Below are 22,691 nucleotides of genomic sequence, written 5' to 3'. Positions count from 1 at the left end.
AAACCAGGTTACAAGATTAATATAATGTATTTTCTATCCAATTATCCATATAATATCTTATCCAGAAAAAATAACTTGATCAATACCAAATGATTTTTTAACTAGTAAATAAAGTATTTTCTTTACACACACATTGTATATCATAGTTTTTTTTTTTGGTTTCGCAAAACATCCAAAAACAAATATGCTATAAAAGTGACAATTTTAGCAAAACGAAACCCTTAAAATAATTATACATTTCAAGTTAAATTTTAATTTTGATAAATAATTTAAATTTCAAAATATCAAGTTCAGTTCGACTATGTATGTAGTAATTCCTCAATAAAGTGCCAAAACCCTATTAAAATATATGAACATTTTCAACATTTTAATGTTTTTATTTAAAAATTTGATGGAATATGAGCTTCAAACAATTATTATGTAAATAAAAATAATTAAATATATGTATTTATTCGTATTACAACCGTAGTAAGTCGATTCTTCCTTTCTTCTACTGAGATTTGAATTTGATTTCGAATTGTAAAGAGATTCAAAGGGAAAATACTAGCGGATAAAAACTACCTCCATGAAAGGGTCATAATGGAGTCAAGTTGTATTTTTTGATATTTTTTGCTTTTCGAGCCTAAATAGGTAGCCAAGATAATGCCTAAAAATAAGGTTCTAAATTCTGAAGTTTACATGATCCTCTCGTCTGCACCCTTAAATAGTTGATAAACTTTTATCAAATTTCGCGATTAAATTTTTTATTTTTATTTTTTTTTAGTTCTTTGTTCTTAGATACAGCACTTCACAGTGCTTCCAGTTCCATCCGACATCAACGCCACACTTGTAGAGCAGATCCAGCAGCTCGGCAAGCTTGGCAACGCCGCAATCGACCAGGAGAAGGCCTTCTTCACAGCAGCTGCAGCCAAGGACAACAAGAAGACAGCTACTGCAATGGTCAACTACGCGAAGGCAATGAAGGCTGCTGTCGAACAGATTCTCCGCGCATCTGCCACGATGACAACACATTCCAACCAGAATATGCTCACAACTGGCGTTTCCAACATCGTCAACTCATTCAAGTCCATCCTCACAATCCTCAGGAACAGATTCCTCCTCAGAGAAGACTGGGCCCACATATCCGCAGAGGCCAAGCGATCCCTCGAGAACGAGTTATCCACAGCCATCAAGGTAGTCAACGAAGCCGTCGAAATCGCTCATCGCGAAGAAGCCATGAACGATGCCGTCACAAAGCGTCTCCGTGCTGCCCTCAAGCCACTCATGACAGTCGCTTCCAAGGTCGACTCCCAACTCCAGGCCGCCCAGGAGCGTACATCATCAATGTCCAGAGAATGGGCTCTCCAAGTTCTTTCTCTCAGATCAGCCCTTTCCAAGGGTACAATCAAGATCATGTTCCACACCAAGGAACATCCATCAGCCAATTCCAACAAGTACGCAGATCTCGGGGAGAACGTCACACAGCAGCTCGCTAAGATCTCTGCTGACATCAAGAAGATCCTCGCCGGCGTAGACGAACCAGAAAAAACCGTCATTGGAATCATGGATTCTCTCGCTGGTGTTTGCCAAAACACACAGAAGGGATCCGGCATCGAAGACCAGGCTCTTCTTGAGGCATTCAACATCGTCTTGAAAGGAAAAAGTAGCTGTGGTGGCAGTGTTACTTCTTCAGCAAAGTAACAATCAAAGCTGCATATTCTCAAGCGTTTGAACCTCGAATTTCGCGTTATCAAAGCCCGTACAACTCTCTAGATATATGAGGCACGGTTTATTTTACGTTTTTGATTTAAAATCTTTTTTTTAACTATTCATCTGATGGTAAAAATAAATCATTTACAAAAGAACAATAAAATGTTTCAGTTAACTGAAATAAATTCAGAAAAATAAATAAACTGAATAAATTCGGATGATTGAATTTCTTGGGTTATCTACAGCTTTAGTTTTATCTGGTAGCCTTAGACGTTCAAATAGATTTATACAAGAAGAATAGGTAGACGGAAAAATAATTTGAGTCATTTGGAGTGAGTTTTCATTCCTTGCATTTAAATAAAATGTATTATCTTCAAAATGAGATTCTTGTAATTTGAATAAACTTTCCCCATATAATATAAATTTAGTCGCCCTATTTCCTTTAAAATAGCATTGGTTTATATTCAGACTTGTAGCTTGCGATAAAATTAATTTATCAGCTCGAATTGTATTATCAAGAACATTGCATAATGAAAGACGATGGAAATTATTTTGATGTTCAAAACAACACATAATTTGTGCGGCATTATTTTTGAATTGGCACCAGCCGACCAACGCTGTATCGGATCTATATGGATTAGAAAGTACATAATTTGCAGAGCCTCCTATATTAGAATCAGATATATTGCTAGATAAAGCTCGAATTGCACCATAATCATGATATAAAATGCCTATTCCTTCACCAGAGATTTTAGTGAGCGATGATTCTACAATATAATTTTTTGTAACAGCTCTAGAATCCTGACAAACATATGAATAAACTCCTTTTTCAGCTAATGAAGAAATTGCAAAACCACAGAGTCTATACTGAACAAAATTTCCTGATGAACCAAAAGTTATACATCTACCGTTTTGGGAGTTAGAACATTTTATAAATGAAGAAGTTGCAATATGAGTTTTTGTTGTGGTTACGTATGAAGTCAAGTCAATGATGCTAGCGTCAATGAAGTTATCGAATAAAACAGATTCAACAAAATAATTTGTATTTTGTCCAGAAAGGCTTCCACTTGTATTAACATATGTATATGTGCTCGTTTCAGTATAGAATGTTGTCCATACATCAGTTGATGGGCCTGAGAAACGAAGAGACTCTCTTCTCCCATAAATAAAGAAAAACATTATTTTAAATAAATTCAGAAAAACCACTGAGATTGAAAAGAATGTACAATTTTGAAAGAAAATCAAAAAATTGAAATAGATGTAAACCAAACCATCAAAAATGATATTTAGAAATACACCGAATAATCGATAAAAATACTTTTAAATTCTGTCAAAGATTTTGTATTCAATTTACAACATGAATTAAATAATATTGTAATAATAATATACAAACAATTATATGAAAAATCTTATCAAAGATTTCTGTTTGACATAAATTAACATCATTCTTCCCAAAATTGAGTTTAACTCAATTTTGGGAAGAATGATTAGAATTCTATTTCAATCAATTTACACGTGAAATTTTAACAAACTAAATTATTAGTTCTCTCAAAAATAACGGTTTTGGCATAAATTATAAAATTATGGAAATTACACCAAAATTTAAGTAAGTTCAGATTATGTTAATAATCCAGGTCAGGTGAGTGGGGCTTCCAGGCACTTCGTGCCCTCTAGCCCCTAAAAAAACCTAGAGGAGAACTAAAAAAATTATATAGTAAAAAATTAAAGTTTTTATTCGATAAGAACGACATCGCTATCGTTTTCTTCTTCCTCCTCCTCTTCTTCATAGTCAGTATCTGATGGCTCTTTGTCAGCCACATGACCAGCAACAAATATTGAGACAAATTGTTTCTTTGGTTTTGTTAGCAGGAACTTTTGATGGTCGTAGAACACGAATTCTACATTTTGAAAATGTTGTGCTGAGTATTCTGTGAAATGGGAAATTGGAATTGGTTCTCCCATGCCAAAACCAGCAATGGACGCGAACAAAACATCGTCTTCGACTCTTGCAGGTTTGTCAATTGCAACAGTAGTTATTATGTGAGGTTTTCCTTCACATCCTGCAAGAGATTGTACATGATAGATTGCTTTTTCTTCTCCCTCAGGAACTGAAAGTGTGAAATGGAATGAGAGTTCTCCATATTCATTTGCTTCTTCGTAATAGTTGTATGTTGTAGGATACACCAATTGAAATTTTCCTATTCTTGTTTCCCTCAGGTGTTGTCTATATTGCTTGGGAAAACATAAAATAAATTGCTCTATAGCTTGTGTTGCTATTAGATTAGTTGTAACTGGTAATTTTGAGGCGAAAAGGTCTACAAGAACACCGGGATTTTTTATGTCGTTTTCAATTGGTTTAAGAGATTCTATGACTTTGTTAAACATTTCACTATAATCTGTGTTGTCTTCGACCCCCCAATTGTTAAGAAGTTTATACAACAATTTCAGTCTTTTCATGGCGTATTTTCTTTGAATGGATTCGGGTAGCGAGAGGTTACAGTCGTCGCTTTGTATTTCGTTACTCGAATATTGTTCAAGAGAAATTAAATCTTGAAATTGTGCTCTTGTTAACATACTTGTAGTTTGAGAGACTATATCTTGTTCTATTGGTTGTACATCTGTTTCAGATGTTTCTGTTGTGTTTTGAGAAGAAGAAGAACTCAAATTGTTGGACAATTTGTCTTGAATTGTAAAACTATGTGAAACTTGTTCTGGTGCTGTTTGGACATCTGTTTCAGATGTTTCTGTTGTGTTTTGAGAAGAAGAAGAACTCAAATTGTTGGACAATTTGTCTTGAATTGTATGAGGAGGTTGCTTTGGTATTATAGGAGGTCGTAAGGGTTTTGAGAATGGTGAGACATAAGTTGTAGGAACTTTAACTGCAGAGGTAGTCGACGAATTGTTTGCGACACTTGTTCTTCCTTCCATTATGAAAAATGAACTGTTTTTTTCGGACCACTCATAGAAAAGTTTGAGATGAACCGTTTTCGTCAACGGTAACCCCGTCTATTTTTTTATTTTATTTAATAGTTACCGTTGGCAAACCGTTCCATCTCAAATATTGAATGAACTATAAACGTTTTTTGTTTTCTATATATACTTTTTTGTCCAACGGTAAAACTTTTTACACAACGGTTTTTGAGAGTCGTCGCCGTTGACTTTTTTGTAGAGCACTCAAAATAGTATAACTTTGTCCGGACAAATAATGGTCTATCGTCGCTACAGGAAAAGTTACAGGCGTTCCAAGGAAGTATACTTTGAGAAGCCTTTTTCCCCTTATAGAATGAGATAGGACGGTTATTTTACAAAACTGACAACACTTTGACCGAGTAGTTTTTTGTGCTGAACAAAAAGTGTCATATAAACATCTGTCAAAACCGCTTTTTAACTTCACTTAAAAGCCACGTAAGCTACGTAAGAATATACGTAAGAGGAAGGAGCATTGAAACATCCAATAGTAAAACTGACACCACAACAACAATTGCAACAACAAATGATGAATGACCCCACTATGTTGCAACAAATGTCAAGCAACCCTATGCTTTTAAACCGAGTTATTGGTGCACAGAGTGGAGGTTTAAGAGCGGCACTTTTAGCGAAAATGGCAGGCTATGGTGGAGCTGCAGACGGAACAGCTTATAACCCTCAAAGTCAAATGAATTTGAGTTCACTCAAAAATCAAATAACAGATGTCAAAAAGTCAAACATAGACATACAGAAACAAATAAGTGAAAACGAAAAGAAACTAGAATATGACAGACACACAAAGAAACTCAATGAGTTAAACGTAGAGAAAAGAAGAAAGAAGAAAAACTGAAAGAACTAAGTACAGAGGAATATGCGAAAAAAGTGTCAGAAAAAGCAGCAGAAGTAGCAAAAATGGAACAAGATGTTATAAATTTGAAAAACCATACTACTCAATATAAAGTACTGAAAGATGAAGAGATAAAACAAAAGCCATGAAGACATATATGGATAGCGATGAGTATAAAAAAGAAGTTGAAGCAAATGTAAAGGCAGAAAAACTTTTACAGTTGCAAAACCAAACCGTACAGTATGAAAACTTAGCACAAGAAAGTAAAAATAACGACGCAGCCATGCAAAAGGCAATGAAAAGCGCAGAATATATAAAGTTAATAATGACTGGTTAGATGCCCAAGCCAACGCTAAAGCAGCCCAACTTATAGGGTCAATAAGACAAAAATACAAGCGGATGAAGACAGTTCAAATGAAGCTTTAATGAATGCTGACTTTAGAATGCCTTCGAAGCTCTTCATAGTAAGGTGAAACTAGTGAACGACTTCTCATCTGGAAAGAAACTGAAGTCTGAAGGTTTCGACAAAAGAGTTAAGAGAAGTAGCACAAAATATGACGAAAATAACAGATGCAGCAACGAGACAGGCAGTTCAAAAGTGCCTATGACGCCGTTAGAGCAACTGTTGTGGAAAGTCAAGAAAAGAGTTACAACAGACCAAAACAGACCTAGTAAATGCTTTCTAAGAACGAAAAGTCAGGTAGGACATTATGCTGCAGATGGAACATATGTGCCAGCTGGTGGAACTTATATACCACCAAACCCTCCAAGAGAAGCACCTGCACCAGGACTACCTAAAACATTTACATCGTCACATGGACACAGACACAGGCATGCACCAAAACCAACACAAACAACCAGTTCAAAATCCAGCACCACAACAAACCAAAACCAACAGTTCAAAACCCTGCACAGCAACCAACAGTTCAAAATCCAGCACAGCAACCAACAGTTTCAAAAACCCTGCACAGCAACCAAACAGTTCAAATCCAGCACCACAACCAAAACCAGCACAACAACCACCTCCACAACCAGCACAGCAACCAACAGTTCAAAACCCTGCACAACAACAACCACAAACAGAGCAAGGACATAAAAGAAGTAGAGAAAAAGGAAACCAAGAATTCTTAAAAATGCTTAAAGGAAGATTATGGTTACCCAGATACTCTTGACTTTTATGTGACAGATATAAAGAAGCTATTAGAAAGTTCAAGGAAGGAAATACTGACCCGAACCTATTTAGCTTTATGGTCAGCATCAAATGGATATAATCTCAAACCTGGAAAATACAAGCTCGCTAAGGGATATGATTTTAATAGCATATCATCTAAATGACATGAATGAATTACTCCGAGATATTTGGTGTCAGAGCTAAATGATAATTCAACTCTCTTCATGAAACGCGTAAAAAATAGAGACGGAACGAAAGAAGAAAGGTTTATGAGTCCGAATGACTTAGATAGGGAACTTGTTAAAACGGTCTCGGAAATTATGAAATGCCACCAGATGAGGTACAAGAAACTCCACAGGAAGAAGTTCAGATACAACCAGACATGGAAGAAATAGTTCAGCAACAACAGCTAGAAGAGCCTGAAGGAAACGAACAAATCCCTCCTTTGGAAACTAACTTCACAGAACTAGATGAAGATTTGGAACAGCCGAAAATCTTGACCCTCAACAAGTGTATGCGGAGAATGGAATCTTTCCAAGAGTCTAAGAAAAATTCGGCTGACATAGTAGAAGAATATCGCAAAATGTTTACCGACAATACAAAAGACTCCAACATCAGATGAAAATATTCAGCATAGAATGGAAGTACTGAAAGATAATGTACGCAAATACAAATAATCCTTTTTACTTACGACCATATAACGTTCAATCTTTGCTGAACTCGGTGAAAATAAAAGGTTAAATTTCAACAAAACATATAGAAATGAAACATTGTTTAAAGTTCATTCAGAACCTAACCAATATGGAAACAAACCTACTTTTGTTTCTGCAGACTATGAACTACAATGAGATGGGGTCAATAAAGCTAATCCGGATAGGTGGTTCATAAACTTACAACCACAATTCCAAGAAGTTGTAGACGCAATGGAAGTGAATGGTGAACCAGATATAGCTGGTATTTTCAGCGCGGCTTTAATGCCATGAAAGATATGAAAGATGCAGATATTTTGGACCAGTATGAAATGAACATGGCTGATGGAAATATAACACCTGACGTTCTAGAACATTTATCTCAAAGAACTACACAGAACCATAGAGATGGTATATTTGGTGAAGAGTTTAGAAAGAAAGTTAGGAGAGAGAAGGAAGAAGAACCTATTGTACATGACCTTGCAAACGAAAGTTTGCAAAATGTCATAAAAACTTACTTTGCAGACAATGAACTGAGAAGGGATGAATATTTAAGAAAACTCAAATGGACAGTACCAAATGAAATGTTAGTATTGAAAAACATGTTCCTTGACAAAAATAAACCAACTACAGAAATAAATGACGCAAGACTGAAACATTGGTAAAAGCTTTCCCATTCACAAAAGATATTATTGGTACATGGAAAGAAAACCAGAATGCTACAAAAACATATATTTGGAAACGAGCTTATTCCATATGGACAAGCTCTGTTTGAAGAGCTTGAACCGGAAACTCAGGAAAGAGTCATGCAAACAATAAGCGAAGACTCAAATACAAACTATGACAAAATCTTTCTAGGATATAGGTTACCTGAGATGGGCGACCAGAGCCCAAAGAAAAAGGACATGGGAAATTTACAACATACTAGGTGAACATGAGGCAAAGATGCAACAACTTGAAGCAGAGGGCAAGTTACCAAAAGCGACACCAAAGAAGAAGAGAAGAGTAGAACAAAGTGAAAGTAGTGAAGAAGTAACTTCATCTAGTGAAAGTAGTGGCAATGAAGGAAAAAGAAGATTAAAAACTCAGTCAGGAAGAAAGTAAAGCTTGGTCCGAGTGGTTCTATTATGACAATAAATCCAACTATTCTATATTTTTACCCATATGAAATGTACGCCGCTCAGAATATAACCCAACAGTTTTGGATGCCATGAACGGAAATGTTTCCGAATGGTAATACGAATGCGACAATGCCATTAGAAGTCAGAAATAGTTCCTGGAACTTACGAATATACAACTGCTGTTTCTTATGAAACGTAGGTGAGTTTGGAGAAGGTTCTTCAACAACAGTAGATATTGCTTGCGAAGGTTTCACATTATTTCTATTGACAACTCAATTCTTATACGTGGAACAAGACATTGAAATAAAACCTTCTGCCAAGTTGTCTGACAAGAAAGGTTGCAATGGAATTTTCTATGTCGGATACCAATATGCTCCAGAAGTTTTTATGGGATATAAGATATATTCTAACTCTGACTTAGTTCAAACAGTAACATGGGCAAACTATGAATGGTTCGCTTTGAGAAACTCAGTACAACCACAAGCTAGAGAACAAAAGACCAGTATGCCACCATTGAGAAAATAAGAAGACTTGACCCTAACGTTCCAGAGTTTATGTTAACCTTTCTGACAAACTGCAGCAGCAGTAACCAAAGTAAAAACTGAAACTTAGAGTTCCTTTGTCATCTTTCCTCATTCAGGTTTTAAGATACTTGCCAAAACTGGGCAGGAAAAATTTCTATCGAACTTACTCCAAGCAAAAAATAACTTAGTCATTGCACCAACACAAGACCCATTCAGCATTACTGTAGCTGGAACTGGTGGAGCCAAGTTCTGTGACTTTTGCAAAAGACAAAGTTGACTTAGACTTGGTTTCTCAAACCTCAACACTGAAGTAAACTATTATTTCAATGCTGCTGGAGATGCTTGGGACCCAGTTAAGTTCACTATGCGAACAGTTTGAATGCAAAGAGAATAGAAGCAGACTTGCCGTTTAATATGTTGGACCAGATATTTCAAATGCTTTAGCTGCCAAATATATGCAGTTCCATTTATGTTCCCTATACACCAAATATCTGTCAAAGACTTTGCAGGTGAAGTTGGAAACCAAAATCCAGGAGCCGAAGTGCAAGAACAGATATTGCTTTAACAACTGCAATGAAACATGCAGATACTATGTTTGTACTGTTCAGACGAACTATAATGACTATTCTTGTTTCTACAACCCTGGTATTAAATATCATATAAAACATAGATGGCAAATATTATCCAAGAAGAGAATATTCTACAGTTGAGGATATGAGGTCATACAACTTGACATTAGATGCTATGAACTTTAACAACAACTTCACAAACAACCATTAACCCTGAAATTCAAAGTTTCTATTATGCATATGTGAAAGTATGGACTCATACAGGAGGTCAAAAAAATCATATACAAAATGGAGACCGTTCAAACTTTTGGCTTGGCATTCCATTTGCTGACTCAGAAGACTTTATGGGTGGTATTTCAACTGTTGGTACAGTTCAAATACAATATACTACTGGTGACAGAGACGGTCCAGATGAATTGAAAGCAAAGAAGTTTACAAAACCAATAGCACTTTTCACGGAAGATGCTCTTTTGAGATTCGTTCGATGAAACCTGCTGGGCTCCCTCAGATTGCATAACGACAGCTTCCATCGAGCAGATTTTGGCAGCAGGTCAGTAAGTTGTTCTTGAACTGACTTCTCTCCGTCAAATATTGACAGTACGCCAGTTTTGACATAATATTGTATTATAAACTTTCCTTAGTAATATCTGTAAGTTTTGAAGTTATATTTTTGTCTGCTTCAAGAACTTTCACCATTTTCAGTTATACCAACTTTCTTTGCTTTATGAAAATATTTAGGTTCAGCAAAAGACTGCTATTCTATAACATTTTCCATTGTTTGTGTAAAGAACTATTCTGTCAATGTATTTGTATTGTTTGTGAGTATAAACTTTGTTCTGCTTCAATTCAATAAGATATACCGAATACGTCCATCTTTTTATTCTAAGTAAAATGTCATTTCCGAAAAATAGAAGCGTAAGTGTTTCAAAAGGTTTAAATGGCGGTGGCAGATGTGAAGTTAAATTCACCAACTCAAAACAAACAGTCAAAGTGTTTTGTCAATGTCAAAGACAGAGATGTTGAAGTGGGAAACCATACGAAGACGAAGATGTATAACAATTGTTCCTGTAAAAGAACCAACATATCCTGAAGTTAGCAGAGACTTAAGTTCTGTTGCAGAATATTCGAAACGACTACCAAACAACTGAAAGACAACTTCAAACTCAGGAGAAGATTTGTCAACTTAAGTATAATGTTAAACTTGGTCGAACACAACCCTGTAAAAGTGAACTCATAGTCATTCGCACCTCATGAAGTTTTGAAAGAACTATTGAAACTTTTTGACAGAGGCAGACGATATAAACATCAAAGAAATAGAACCCGACATTAGTTGCTGTGGTGTTTCATATAATGTCATTGACAAGAATATACGTTATGAAAGGAGTGAAAGTTGAACTTAAAATATAGTTTCCCAGACGTTATAAAATATTTGACGACCACAACATTTCATTAAAATTTATTTGCTAAGTAAATGGCAGAAGACATAATGGTATTATAACTATACGACTAAAAACCCTGAGTCATATAATTCTATAACAACAAACTTACAAAGTCCTCAAGGACGATATTGAAACTAACCTTAAACACAATGACGACTAAAGCCTGTTTTGCTCTTTTGACACCAGAAGACTTTATTGTTGTGAATGGTAAAAAATACTCCTTTGAAGATACTTACTCAGATATACCACCAACAGGTTTTGTGACTTATTTAATACTTTAAGTACGGGTGTAACATGTGCTGCACACTAAGAGCAGTTCATTATGTTTGGATGTCCGACTGAGTTTACTAAATAACACGATATGAGCTATAATACAAAACTTATTTCTGTTTTTACTACCAACAGTTTCCTATAACAGGAAAAGGTCATAAAGGAATGTCTATTCATTGACATTAAGCACACCCAATCTTTATATGTTTCAAACTTAGGTTCAAAGTGTTATTCGAATGTCAGACAGAAACTATTATGACCAAAAGATACTTATGCGTATAAACAATACTTTCTCTGCTGGTTTGCCTATTTTCATTCGAATGCAGAATTTTCAACCTTAGTGAACTAACACTTTGGCAGTATAACGTTGACATTAGTTGACGCAAACTTTGTCTGTAAAACTTTTATGTCCTATGTATTTGTCAATGACGCAGAAAGTTTCGAATTGAAGATGCAACTGAGTGAAAGTATTGTATTACAAGAACAACTTCAACAACAAATAGCTCAAGAACAACAAATGGAACAAATGGAACAACAAAGTCAAGAATAAAAAATAATATTTTTTTATTTTTATAAAAATGTACAGAATAGAGTGTTCAGATTTTATGACTTCCAACATCAAAATATGTGTCCATTTCGAGACTATAACAAAGCAGTCGAGAATTTGAAACGTTTAGTCATTATGTCGACTCTGCCCCAGAATGTTATGTTATGAAAGAATGGGATGTAGTCTTTAAACAAACCAAGAGCAACAATAGTGTCTGAACAAGAATGTAGACAGAAACTTAAGAAAATAAAAGTTGTACAAGTTGGATATGAAGATTTAGATGCTTGGGATATCTTATTTGTCAAAGTTTAGAAAGATTTTCAGTTCGAGGTATAAAGTTCTATACACCTTCTCCAAACTTCTATTCTATCTTCACTGGATATAAATACGAACAAGTAGAATGAAACACAGTATTATAGAAGCATCTGGTTAGACCAAGTCAAAGAAATTATATGCAATGGAAACGAAAAGGTTTATGAGTATATCTATGTTGGTTGCAAACATCTTACAACATCCAAGTGCTAAAAATGAAACTGCTCTCATATAATTGGAAAACAAGGACAGTAAGAACACATTCTTTACAGATATCTTATGCAAAACTGTTAGAGAGTTATTCGAAACCCTAATATGACAAACTTAGAAAACATCTGTGGCAAGTTTAACTCCTCAATAGAGAAAGTTAGTATAGGCTAAGTCTTGTACTGAGCACTGCGCGCCTCCGTACACCATTTAACCTTAAATATTTACAACCGTTAACGTATATTTTACACACAACGACAACACTAACTTAACCTTAAATATTTACAAAGCCACCAACCACTCACTCACTAATGTAAAAATAAAACGTTCTCACTTACAAAAGTATTGCAACTCCTCCATTGCTGTGTTCATATAAACAGCCTCATAATCTTTCTGACTCACTTTCTTCTTCATATAGGTCAAAATCACTGTCAAAATGAATGTTAGTAAGTTTTGACAAAGCTAATGAAAATACGTTTACCGTTTGTATCGTATGCTGTATAAACTTTCCATTCTTCATTCCTTCATAAAACGCTCAAACTAACTTTACCCTTTCTCCCTCGTATCTGATAGAATGTATTTTCACGAGGAACGAAGAACAAATTATTGAAACTCATGACCGTTGTAGTTTGTTATCTCAATAGTTCGTCATTTATATAAAAATAAAATAAAAAAAAAAATAAAAAATAAACTTAAAAATAAATGATATCACCACCATCACACGTATGAAAACATAGCACAAAAAATAAATTTAGGTGAAGTGTGAGATCTCCCGTTTTTTCACCTGTTTTTTCACCCTGTTGAATTCATTGCTTTATAACTCTCTTCCTTTCTCCAACTCTTCTAACTCTTCTTAAGTTCAGCAATGTTGTCCTCATGAAGTTTAATCTTCCTTAAATACCTTCTCTATCTAATGGTTGCTTTATCTTTCTAAACTGAACTCTACCATCCTTCATAGTATGAATGTAAAAACCTTCTGGAATAGTTCCTGATTTAATGTATTCTACCAAAAACTTTGTTTCATTGCTTCAGTGACTTTAGTCGTCATTTCAATCAAATAAAATTTAATATATAAATAAAAATAACCGTTATTTTTTTAGTAAGGAAACGCAGAATTTTACGATTTATTTGAGAGAGGTTCTGGTTTAAATGTTGGAGTCGGTTTTAGGAGTTGACTTTTGAAACAGGAGTTTGTCTTCCATAGGTTCAGGAGTCATTGAAGGTTTTTGCTTGTGAAGGCGTTGGTTTTGGCGAAGGTGTTGGAGTTTGTTTAACTTCAGCTACTTAGTATTATTTACAACATTTGCTTTATTTCTTTTCAACATTCATAACTGCTCCTGCTGTAGCTAGCAAACCTAGTGGGAGAAACCATAATTTTATATAAGGACTTGACCAAATGCTATTTTGACAGGAGCTGGTGGAACACCTAACCTGGTGAGACTGCTCTTTGCCATTGGCAGCTCGTAAGAAATATTCAATAGGTGCCCATAATCGTTTGGTAAAGTTTGTTTCAATAGATGTTGAAGGTCACGAAAGCTTAAAGAAGAAACTCATTTATAAGCTTTAAAAATAAACGTTCATCCTTATATTCCTCACTCTCGTCCGTAGCTAAGTTATAGTCATCTAATCTTTATTATTGGGATTCCATTAGCACGCAACCTGAACTTGGCAAAAGCAACAATCCCTCATAAATCCAATAAGTGGCTTTGTACATTTTCAGAGTTGCTAGTTCAATAGTCTCTTTAAACAGACAATTTGTATGTTATTGGAGCAGTAGATGTTTGACCTTGCTGAAGCAAAAGTCCATTCTAGTTGGAAAACCACATCAAGAAATGTGTGTTGTCATACTATCCCATTTATGTTCCACACTACCATCATCCACCAATGACCTCATAACTCTTCATTAAATCCTATCATATCATTGTTTGTATTGCAAGCGTTCGCAACCATTTCAAATAAAATACAGGTCATAGATTTTTCAGGTTCGCAGGCATATTATCCATAAGCTCCACATGGAAGCTGAGATATTTAAACTTAGGGTTCTCAAAATTAACATAATAGTTGTCTTTCTTTCTAAATAGTGCCCAAATACTTTTAACATTAATAGGCGTATAAGCTGCTGTAAATGTTGCACTTGAACTATCTGTATTCTTTGAGAATGAACCGTCCAATAGGAATCCAATCCATAACTTTAAACAGGAAAACATAACACCCGTTTGTAAATAATGTTCTACAGTTCTGTTATAAATGTTAGGGTCTAAAGAGAATGACTTGGATGAATGAATACATTCATTAAAATCTCATCTTTTGTTCAGAAATAGTTGCTGGGTTACAGTTGTAAAGTAAACTGTTCCACTAGCTTTCTACTGCCTTTCGTTATCATATGTGAATGGTTCATTCCATGGAACAAAATTTATTTGTCGGTGATTTGAATTGAAGCAAATGCAACTTTAAGAGTTGGATGAAAGCAATGATTCATTACAGATATAGATGTGCATTGTAAGGCGTCGCTACTGAAATTTACTTTAAGCTGAATGTTTCCTGCAAAGCTGGAATAAATCGAATAGCTCTAAATGGAAGGAATCTTCTAACAGGAATTCTTAAACGAAGCTTAAAAATCAAAATGATTTTCCTGCTGTAATGGACCACTAAAACAATTTGTCCTGTTCTGCAAATGTTCCCCCGAATGACTCCATACATCTTCATGTCGAGTCTTTGAAGAAAACATCTACTTTCTTTATTTGTTCGGTAGTTTGTGAGTTTGAAGTTATATATGCTTCTTCTCTTGCGTTGTCTTGAGAATATACGATACGACCATTTGCAAGGATTTGATATCCAGCAACTGCATAGAAAGCGTCATCGAAACATCCAAAATCCTGGTGGGTTTGTTTTATTGGAACCTGAACCAATTTCTTAATCTACAAATAAATTGACCTTCCATTTTATACGTAATGAATGTATTGTAAAGGTCCAACATATTTTCACCAGGAGGTGAGAGATTGAATGTTACCCCATGTGTTATCTTTAGCAGTTCCAGGTTGTGATGGAATCTTTGCGTCAGAAATAATTTTCTATTAGTGTCACCAATTTGAACTGCATTGTCTATGATATCAAAATATGAGCGAATCTGAATGAAATGCTCTGCTGGAGTAAATTCGTTAACTGTTCGTTCTGCATGTATTTACTTCGGATAAAAAATATCTATTTACTTCATTATTCTCACTCTTCTTCTTGCATTCGTGGTGGAAGTTGTTTTTGACATTTTCAATGAACTGTACATTCTCTTTTGTCTCAACTTCTTTCACTGGCGGGTCAGGTTCTTGACTCGGTTGTTTTCAATGAAATTCACGAACTTTGCAATAAGCTCTTGGTTCGTTATTGAAAGTACATCTGGCTTCTTTTCTTCTGGTTCTATTGACTTTTCAGTTTGAACAAAAGGTTTTATATATAGCTTCGTGACTTCACCCTTGCCAATACACTCTTAATGTGTCGCTCTCTGTATTCGCTAACTGGAACCTTTCTTTTTCTTACATATATTTTACCATCTTTAACTCTGACTTACATAATAGAAAGGATGTTGTATTCCTCTGGCGTCATTTATATATAATAGACTCTCGCTCTGATTTTGACAAGCTCATTTTACATCGGTTAAAGTTTTAATTTTGTTTTTTATCTGCAGTCAAAATACTCAGACAAGCCCTACGGACAAGACCCAAGGGGTCATAGATGTTGAAGCATTGAAGAAAGAAATTCGTGAGCCAAATTTTATCCGAACTGAAGGAACAAAAACAGAACAAAAGCCAGAGAGACCAAAGAGAAAACTTAGTGAAAAACAACTTGCTGCATTAGCTGCTGGAAGACAAAGACCCACGTTTGCTGGCGAAGAAAGCTAGAAGAAGAAGCTGAAGCAAAAGCTAAAAAGCTGAAGCAAAGAAAGAGTAAATTGGTTTATTTTTTAATCCGAAATTAAAATTATAGACAAATACCTTTATCTGTTGCGTTCAGTAGTGAGAAAACCCTGACGTCAAAAATAAAGGGGAACAGAGTAACGTTTAAGTTTCCAACAGATGGATTGGAACATAAATGAAGAGAAGTACATTGGCATAACATCTATGTATATTAAACACGTGCTTTCAGAAAGGTTGACTTTATACTTCAAGTCGAGATAGAAATTGAAGCAGTCTTTAAGGGCCCAAACAATTCACATATACAAATACTTTAAAGACGATACAACATTGTTGCACATGTATGATTTCATTTAATGAGATTTTCGAGAAAAAGTTTAACATTGAAGTACAAACTTTACAGCCTTTACGTGAGTTTCTTGCACAACTGAAAGAAGAAGGTAGTCAGCCACAACTTATAGACTTTCATTATGAATTTAATGAAAATGAACGATGGAAACTCATGACTGTCCATTCAATTGTATTCCTCACCATTCAATGAAGTCGCTAAAAAGAAAGAAAATCCATTACGTATAAGATTTCAAATCTCTGAACCAAGTGATGATTTCAAGAATGTTTTCAATTATGATGCAATGCTTCCGAGGAAAAATGAATTTTCCGAAATTAGATTTCCATCGTATTTGGAGATAGAAAAGCAAGCTATTTATATTCAACTTAAGTAAGGAGTTGAAAAATGAGTTCATTGGTCATACAAGAACTCAACCAACTTCTTTAATTAAAGCTAATTGTCATCAGAAACTTATAATTTTTATGAATTTCAGATTTTCTTTTCATTACTGCTTTTCTAAATAGGTCAAGTTCTTATTTACGTTATAAAGTATGATATTTACAAATATCAAGTTATCATGTTTTTTAGAAATTATAAGAAACAAACAAAAATGAAAAAGATAGGAATAGCAATGAATAGTGATGTGGGTATAGAAAATGTAAAGAGATATGAATGCAAAGCAATCAGTATTTAGGATATTGACCATAGATTTCGAAAAAAATGCTGCATATTGAGCGAAAACTATGATTATATTATAAGGCTGTCATTTAAAGCATAATGAAACTATTCCCTTTTCATTTTAATCGAGTAAGATAGTAAAGATTAAATAGCTAGAAACTGATGAGATGTTTTCACAAATCAGATTTTTAATCTCTATAATGCATAATTCACTCAATATCTCAATTTTGATATTGCGAGATATTTTTGCTATCGGTTTCGCAATTTTGACACAATAGCAAGAGGGTTCTATAAGCATTATTATCAACGTAGAATCTGAATATCATATCAGAAAATGTCGCAAATCTGACATTTACCCGACCAAATAGCAAAAATAATTGAATACTTTTCGCAAAAACTTTAAAAATCGATAAAATATGAAATATAGATATTAAAGAGACTTTTATATAATATTCATAAAGATTTTCCAAAAATATGATACCGCAAAATTAAAAAAGTGACGTCTTGAGTGGAGTCAAAGGTCGAAATTGCTAGCTAAATGTTTTTTAGCGAAATTGCGTATTGTACGTTTTTTTCGCAAAACGAAACCCTTAATTATTTAGTCATATTTTGCATAATTCTAAGTAGATTTTGTAAAAAATCAAGAAAGAAAAATTTTAAGGGTGGCTTCCGACCAAATTGTCACTTTTTAGCCCAAGTGAGAAAATTTCGTAATTTATAACCAAGTTTTTTAAAATCTATATTTAATAAAGATTCTATTTTTCTTATTAAATTTCAAAAATGAGGGGGTTCGGAATCGTCCACAAATTGCCGAAAGGGTTTTTGCCAGTTTTGAATCCGCTTATTTTTATCGACCAAAATTATAATAAATATAATTTTAGATAAGTATTCTACCCAAATGATTCTTCAAAAAATTATTTTTCGGATTTTATTCCGTAAAAAAACGTTACAGAAAACACCTATAAAATTTCGGGGCGGCGACAAATTTGCCCAGCCAGTAAAGTATTCAATTTTTTGCATTTTTTTAAGGGTGCACACGAGAGGATCATGTAAACTTCAGAATTTAGCTTCTTAAGGGTGCACCCGTATGTACGTTTATTTGAGAGGAGGAGGATTACCCTCTCAATTTTGAGGAATTCGTTAGTTTATTTTCTCGATGAATATGCAATAAAATTTGATTTTTACCTTATCAATATACTTCATATAATATACACATGTTCATGTAAAAACTTTTTTCCAAAATCCTCAGGAATTAAGGGATTTTTGAATTTTAAGAATTTTTTTCGAATTTTTTCGAAAAAAAAAATATTTTCAGAACAGCCTTAACGGCTAAGATTTAGGAACAATGTTAAGTATCAAAAAGAAAGGATGTCTGATATAGACAACATATATCGTTGAAGGTTGAAAAAATCTCTAATATTTGAGCCCAAAATTTCAAATTTTAATTTTTTGAAAAAAGAGGCCACCCGTATGTACGTTTATTTGAGAGGAGGAGGATTATATTTTTGAAAGGGTGAAACATTATGAATATGTTAATTATATAATAATATGTATTATTATAAAAAAGAAAAAATAAAGCACGTTAAAATTTTTCTTTCTTGATTTTTTACAAAATCTACTTAGAATTATGCAAAATATGACTAAATAATTATAAATTTCAAGTTAAATTTTAATTTTGATAAATAATTTAAATTTCAAAATATCAAGTTCAGTTCGACTATGTATGTAGTAATTCCTCAATAAAGTGCCAAAACCCTATTAAAATATATGAACATTTTCAACATTTTAATGTTTTTATTTAAAAATTTGATGGAATATGAGCTTCAAACAATTATTATGTAAATAAAAATAATTAAATATATGTATTTATTCGTATTACAACCGTAGTAAGTCGATTCTTCCTTTCTTCTACTGAGATTTGAATTTGATTTCGAATTGTAAAGAGATTCAAAGGGAAAATACTAGCGGATAAAAACTACCTCCATGAAAGGGTCATAATGGAGTCAAGTTGTATTTTTTGATATTTTTTGCTTTTCGAGCCTAAATAGGTAGCCAAGATAATGCCTAAAAATAAGGTTCTAAATTCTGAAGTTTACATGATCCTCTCGTCTGCACCCTTAAAAAAATGCAAAAAAATGTAATAAAATAAAAAAAATTTTAGTATCGATAATCTGAAATATGTTGTTTACTTAAGTAAATTTCGTACAATCTTTTTTCGAATCTGTTCTTTTCGTCAGCCACTTGCTTCGCTCGCGGCTTAGTTTCGTAGTTTCGTACAATCTTTTTTCGAATCTGTTCTTTTCGTCAGCCGCGAGCGAAGCGAGTGGCTTAGTTTCGTAATTTCATACAATCTTTTTTCGAATCTGTTCTTTTCTTAAGCCACTCGCTTCGCTCGCGGCTTAGTTTCGTAATTTCATACAGTTATTTTACGAATTTGTTCTTTTTGTCAACCGCGAGCGAAGCAAGTGGCTTTTTATTTTTTAAATTTTTTTCTTTCTTACTTTTTTCCCCTTACTTACAAATTTGATAGTAACTTACCAAATCTCTCTATCATATAATAATAAATTAATCCATTTTTTGTTTCAAATCTGACACTTTACATTTCTGACATGTAAACATGTCACTTTTCACTTCACCTCACTGGGCAAGTTTGTGCCCCCCTCTAAAATTTCGAATTTTCCCCTAAAAAATTCAGTGCAGGTCGATTTAAGAGATTTTTCAAAAATAATCATATCAGTAGATAGGGTATAATATAGAGAAGCTTTATGAATAACTTAAAATCCGGGAAACTCAATATTCAACGAGAAAAACGCTTAACGAATCTCACTTTTGGTGTAAACATCACAAAAAATTGAGAGGGCTTTCTGGTCGGAAGCCTCCCTTAACGTGCTTTATTTTTTCTTTTTTATAATAATACATATTATTATATAATTAACATATTCATAATGTTTCACCCTTTCAAAAATATAATCCTCCCCCTCTCAAATAAACGTACATACGGGTGGCCTCTTTTTTCAAAAAATTAAAATTTGAAATTTTGGGCTCAAATATTAGGGATTTTTTCAACCTTCAACGATATATGTTGTCTATATCAGACATCCTTTCTTTTTGATACTTAACATTGTTCCTAAATCTTAGCCGTTAAGGCTGTTCTGAAAATATTTTTTTTTTCGAAAAAATTCGAAAAAAATTCTTAAAATTCAAAAATCCCTTAATTCCTGAGGATTTTGGAAAAAAGTTTTTACATGAACATGTGTATATTATATGAAGTATATTGATAAGGTAAAAATCAAATTTTATTGCATATTCATCGAGAAAATAAACCTAACGAATTCCTCAAAATTGAGAGGGTAATCCTCCTCCTCTCAAATAAACGTACATACGGGTGCACCCTTAAATAATATATTATTTTTTAGTCATAAGAATAAAAATATAGTAGTTATAAAAGGAATTAGACTTCATATATCAATTCTTTTTCTGTAGATGTGGAACGTTTGCTTTTCGATCTCTTTCGATGAACTTGAAAATATAAGTTATTATCGCTGAGAATCCTTTCCGAAATAGGAGCTTTACGTTTAGGAGGATTGTCGGATGAATTTTGTTTTTTATTGTTTGATTTTGTTGTTATGGAAGATTTTTTCTTATTTTTTTCAGAATTTTGCTTGCTATTAACTGAAACTTGTTTTGACGGCCCAACAATAGCATTTGTAGTAGGAAGAATTCCCAATAACGAGCGCATTTTCGATAATTGTTTTTCAATATGATCAAGAAGGTCCAGCTTATGTTCTAGATTACTAGACATTTGATTTGTAGAAGGATGGTTTTGATTTTCTGGTTCTAAATCTGTAGAGTCTGCAATATTTGAATTTTCGGAGCGAATTGGAGCATCTGAACCTTGATTTGTATCGGCTTGCTCAAAATTAGTTTGAATTGGAGTGGATGAATTAAAATCTGGATGATTTAATGTTTCATTAAATAATGCCATAATTTTTTCTCTTTTTTCATTAATAAACTTAGTGATCATTGTATCTTTATCTGTTAGATCGATCGATTTGAGTATATCTGCATCATGAACTGGAATATTTTCGAACAATGAACTCGATTCTATGGAACCATATGGAGAAATCTCGTTCTGAGCCAAAGAAAGATCACTTACGTTGTATTGTTTGATAGAAAAAATTGTTTTCTCAAGTTCTTTTTGAAAGCAGTCAAGAATATAATTTTTGTAGCTATCAGTGATAACGGTTTTTATATGGCGCTCGATCTTCTGGTTATTTTTGATGGCGTTATATTTATCTAATTGGATTTGAGATATCTTCTTAATAGCTTCATAAATGTTTGGATGTTTTAACGAAGAAAATTCTGAATGCATACTCTCGAGGCAATCATTAGTGAATATTGCAGTTGCATTATTATATTGAAAAAAAGGTAGTGGGGCTTCCAGGCACTTCGTGCCCTCTGGCCCTGAAGATGTTTAGTATAAATGAAGTTTATATTCGGAGGGCTTCCAGGCGCGTTGCGCCCTCTAGCCCATAAGAAATTTTGCCCAAGACCCAAGAGGAGGACCGAACCCCAGCCGACCAGCCGGTGACACTTTTTGTGTTGCTTTTCACAAATTATATATGTTTTCATGTTTTGTCACTTTTCTGTCACTTTTCGGGTAAAAACATTTTTATTATTATATATAAATGAATTTTACAAAACCGCCGTTACCGTTCTTTGGAAATAAGAGTAGATGTAAAGATATTATATTGAGAGAACTTAAGAAACTACCGAATGGTCTAACATTTGTAGATTTGTTCGGTGGAAGTTTCTATATATCCCATTTATGTCATACCGTATTTCCTGACTCAAAGATTATATGCAATGACTTCGACAACTATATGGACCGTCTCAAACATATTCCAGACACAAACAATATATTGAAAGAGTTAAAAGAAAAGATGCCTATAGGTAAGATGGAACGTATACCATTAGATAAGAAAAATATTGTGAGAGAGGTTTTGAAAAAAGCAGAATATATAGACTGGAATAGTATATCTGCTAGACTATTATATAGTGGTGCTATAAGAGTTCATGACATTGAAACACTTATGTCAAAAGTTTTATATCTTAACTATACAAATGTTTTCAAAGAGAACATAGAAAAATATATTGAGGGTATAGAGTTTGTAAGATGTCATTGGACAGAGTTGTATGAAAAATATAAAGACAAGGAAAATGTTTTCTTTATAGTGGACCCACCGTTCTATAACACATGGGATTTTCAATACCAAGTAGACTGGACTTTGAGAGACTCTTTAGAAACTTTAGACGTTTTACATAACCATCCATGCTTTTACTTTACATCCGATAAAAGTGGTTTGGAAACCGTTATGAGATGGTTAGAGGACATACATGACTATGAGTTTATATATGACAAGATAGA

The 22,691-nt window shown here is 33.7% G+C and overlaps 3 protein-coding genes across 3 annotated transcripts, besides 5 other annotated features; 1 reads left to right on the top strand and 2 right to left on the bottom strand.

Moving 5' to 3' along the window:
• Positions 1 to 936: 936 nt before the first annotated feature.
• On the top strand, positions 937 to 1,680 carry TVAGG3_1068840 (uncharacterized protein; the record flags this gene model as incomplete). The annotated part of the gene is made up of 1 exon (XM_001298688.1): positions 937 to 1,680. One exon carries the CDS (start codon positions 937 to 939, stop codon positions 1,678 to 1,680), a length of 744 nt encoding a protein of 247 aa, XP_001298689.1.
• Positions 1,681 to 1,875: 195 nt separating this feature from the next.
• Positions 1,876 to 2,868, bottom strand: TVAGG3_1068830 (uncharacterized protein; the record flags this gene model as incomplete). The annotated part of the gene is made up of 1 exon (XM_001298687.1): positions 1,876 to 2,868. One exon carries the CDS (start codon positions 2,866 to 2,868, stop codon positions 1,876 to 1,878), a length of 993 nt encoding a protein of 330 aa, XP_001298688.1.
• Positions 2,869 to 3,420: 552 nt separating this feature from the next.
• Positions 3,421 to 4,617, bottom strand: TVAGG3_1068820 (attachment subunit, putative-related family; the record flags this gene model as incomplete). Its single annotated transcript, XM_001298686.1, has 1 exon — positions 3,421 to 4,617. The coding sequence occupies one exon, from the start codon at positions 4,615 to 4,617 to the stop codon at positions 3,421 to 3,423; it is 1,197 nt and encodes a 398-aa protein (XP_001298687.1).
• Positions 4,618 to 7,462: 2,845 nt separating this feature from the next.
• Positions 7,463 to 17,027: a mobile genetic element.
• A 1,207-nt stretch (positions 17,028 to 18,234) lies between these two features.
• Positions 18,235 to 18,338: a mobile genetic element.
• Positions 18,339 to 19,380: a mobile genetic element.
• A 523-nt stretch (positions 19,381 to 19,903) lies between these two features.
• Positions 19,904 to 19,926: a mobile genetic element.
• Positions 19,927 to 20,656: 730 nt separating this feature from the next.
• Positions 20,657 to 21,701: a mobile genetic element.
• Positions 21,702 to 22,691: the final 990 nt, after the last annotated feature.

The sequence above is a fragment of the Trichomonas vaginalis genome (assembly GCF_026262505.1).
Source record: "Trichomonas vaginalis G3 chromosome Unknown ctg_80, whole genome shotgun sequence".
Taxonomy (NCBI): Eukaryota; Parabasalia; order Trichomonadida; family Trichomonadidae; genus Trichomonas; species Trichomonas vaginalis.
This window is presented reverse-complemented; position numbering and strand designations above follow the sequence as displayed.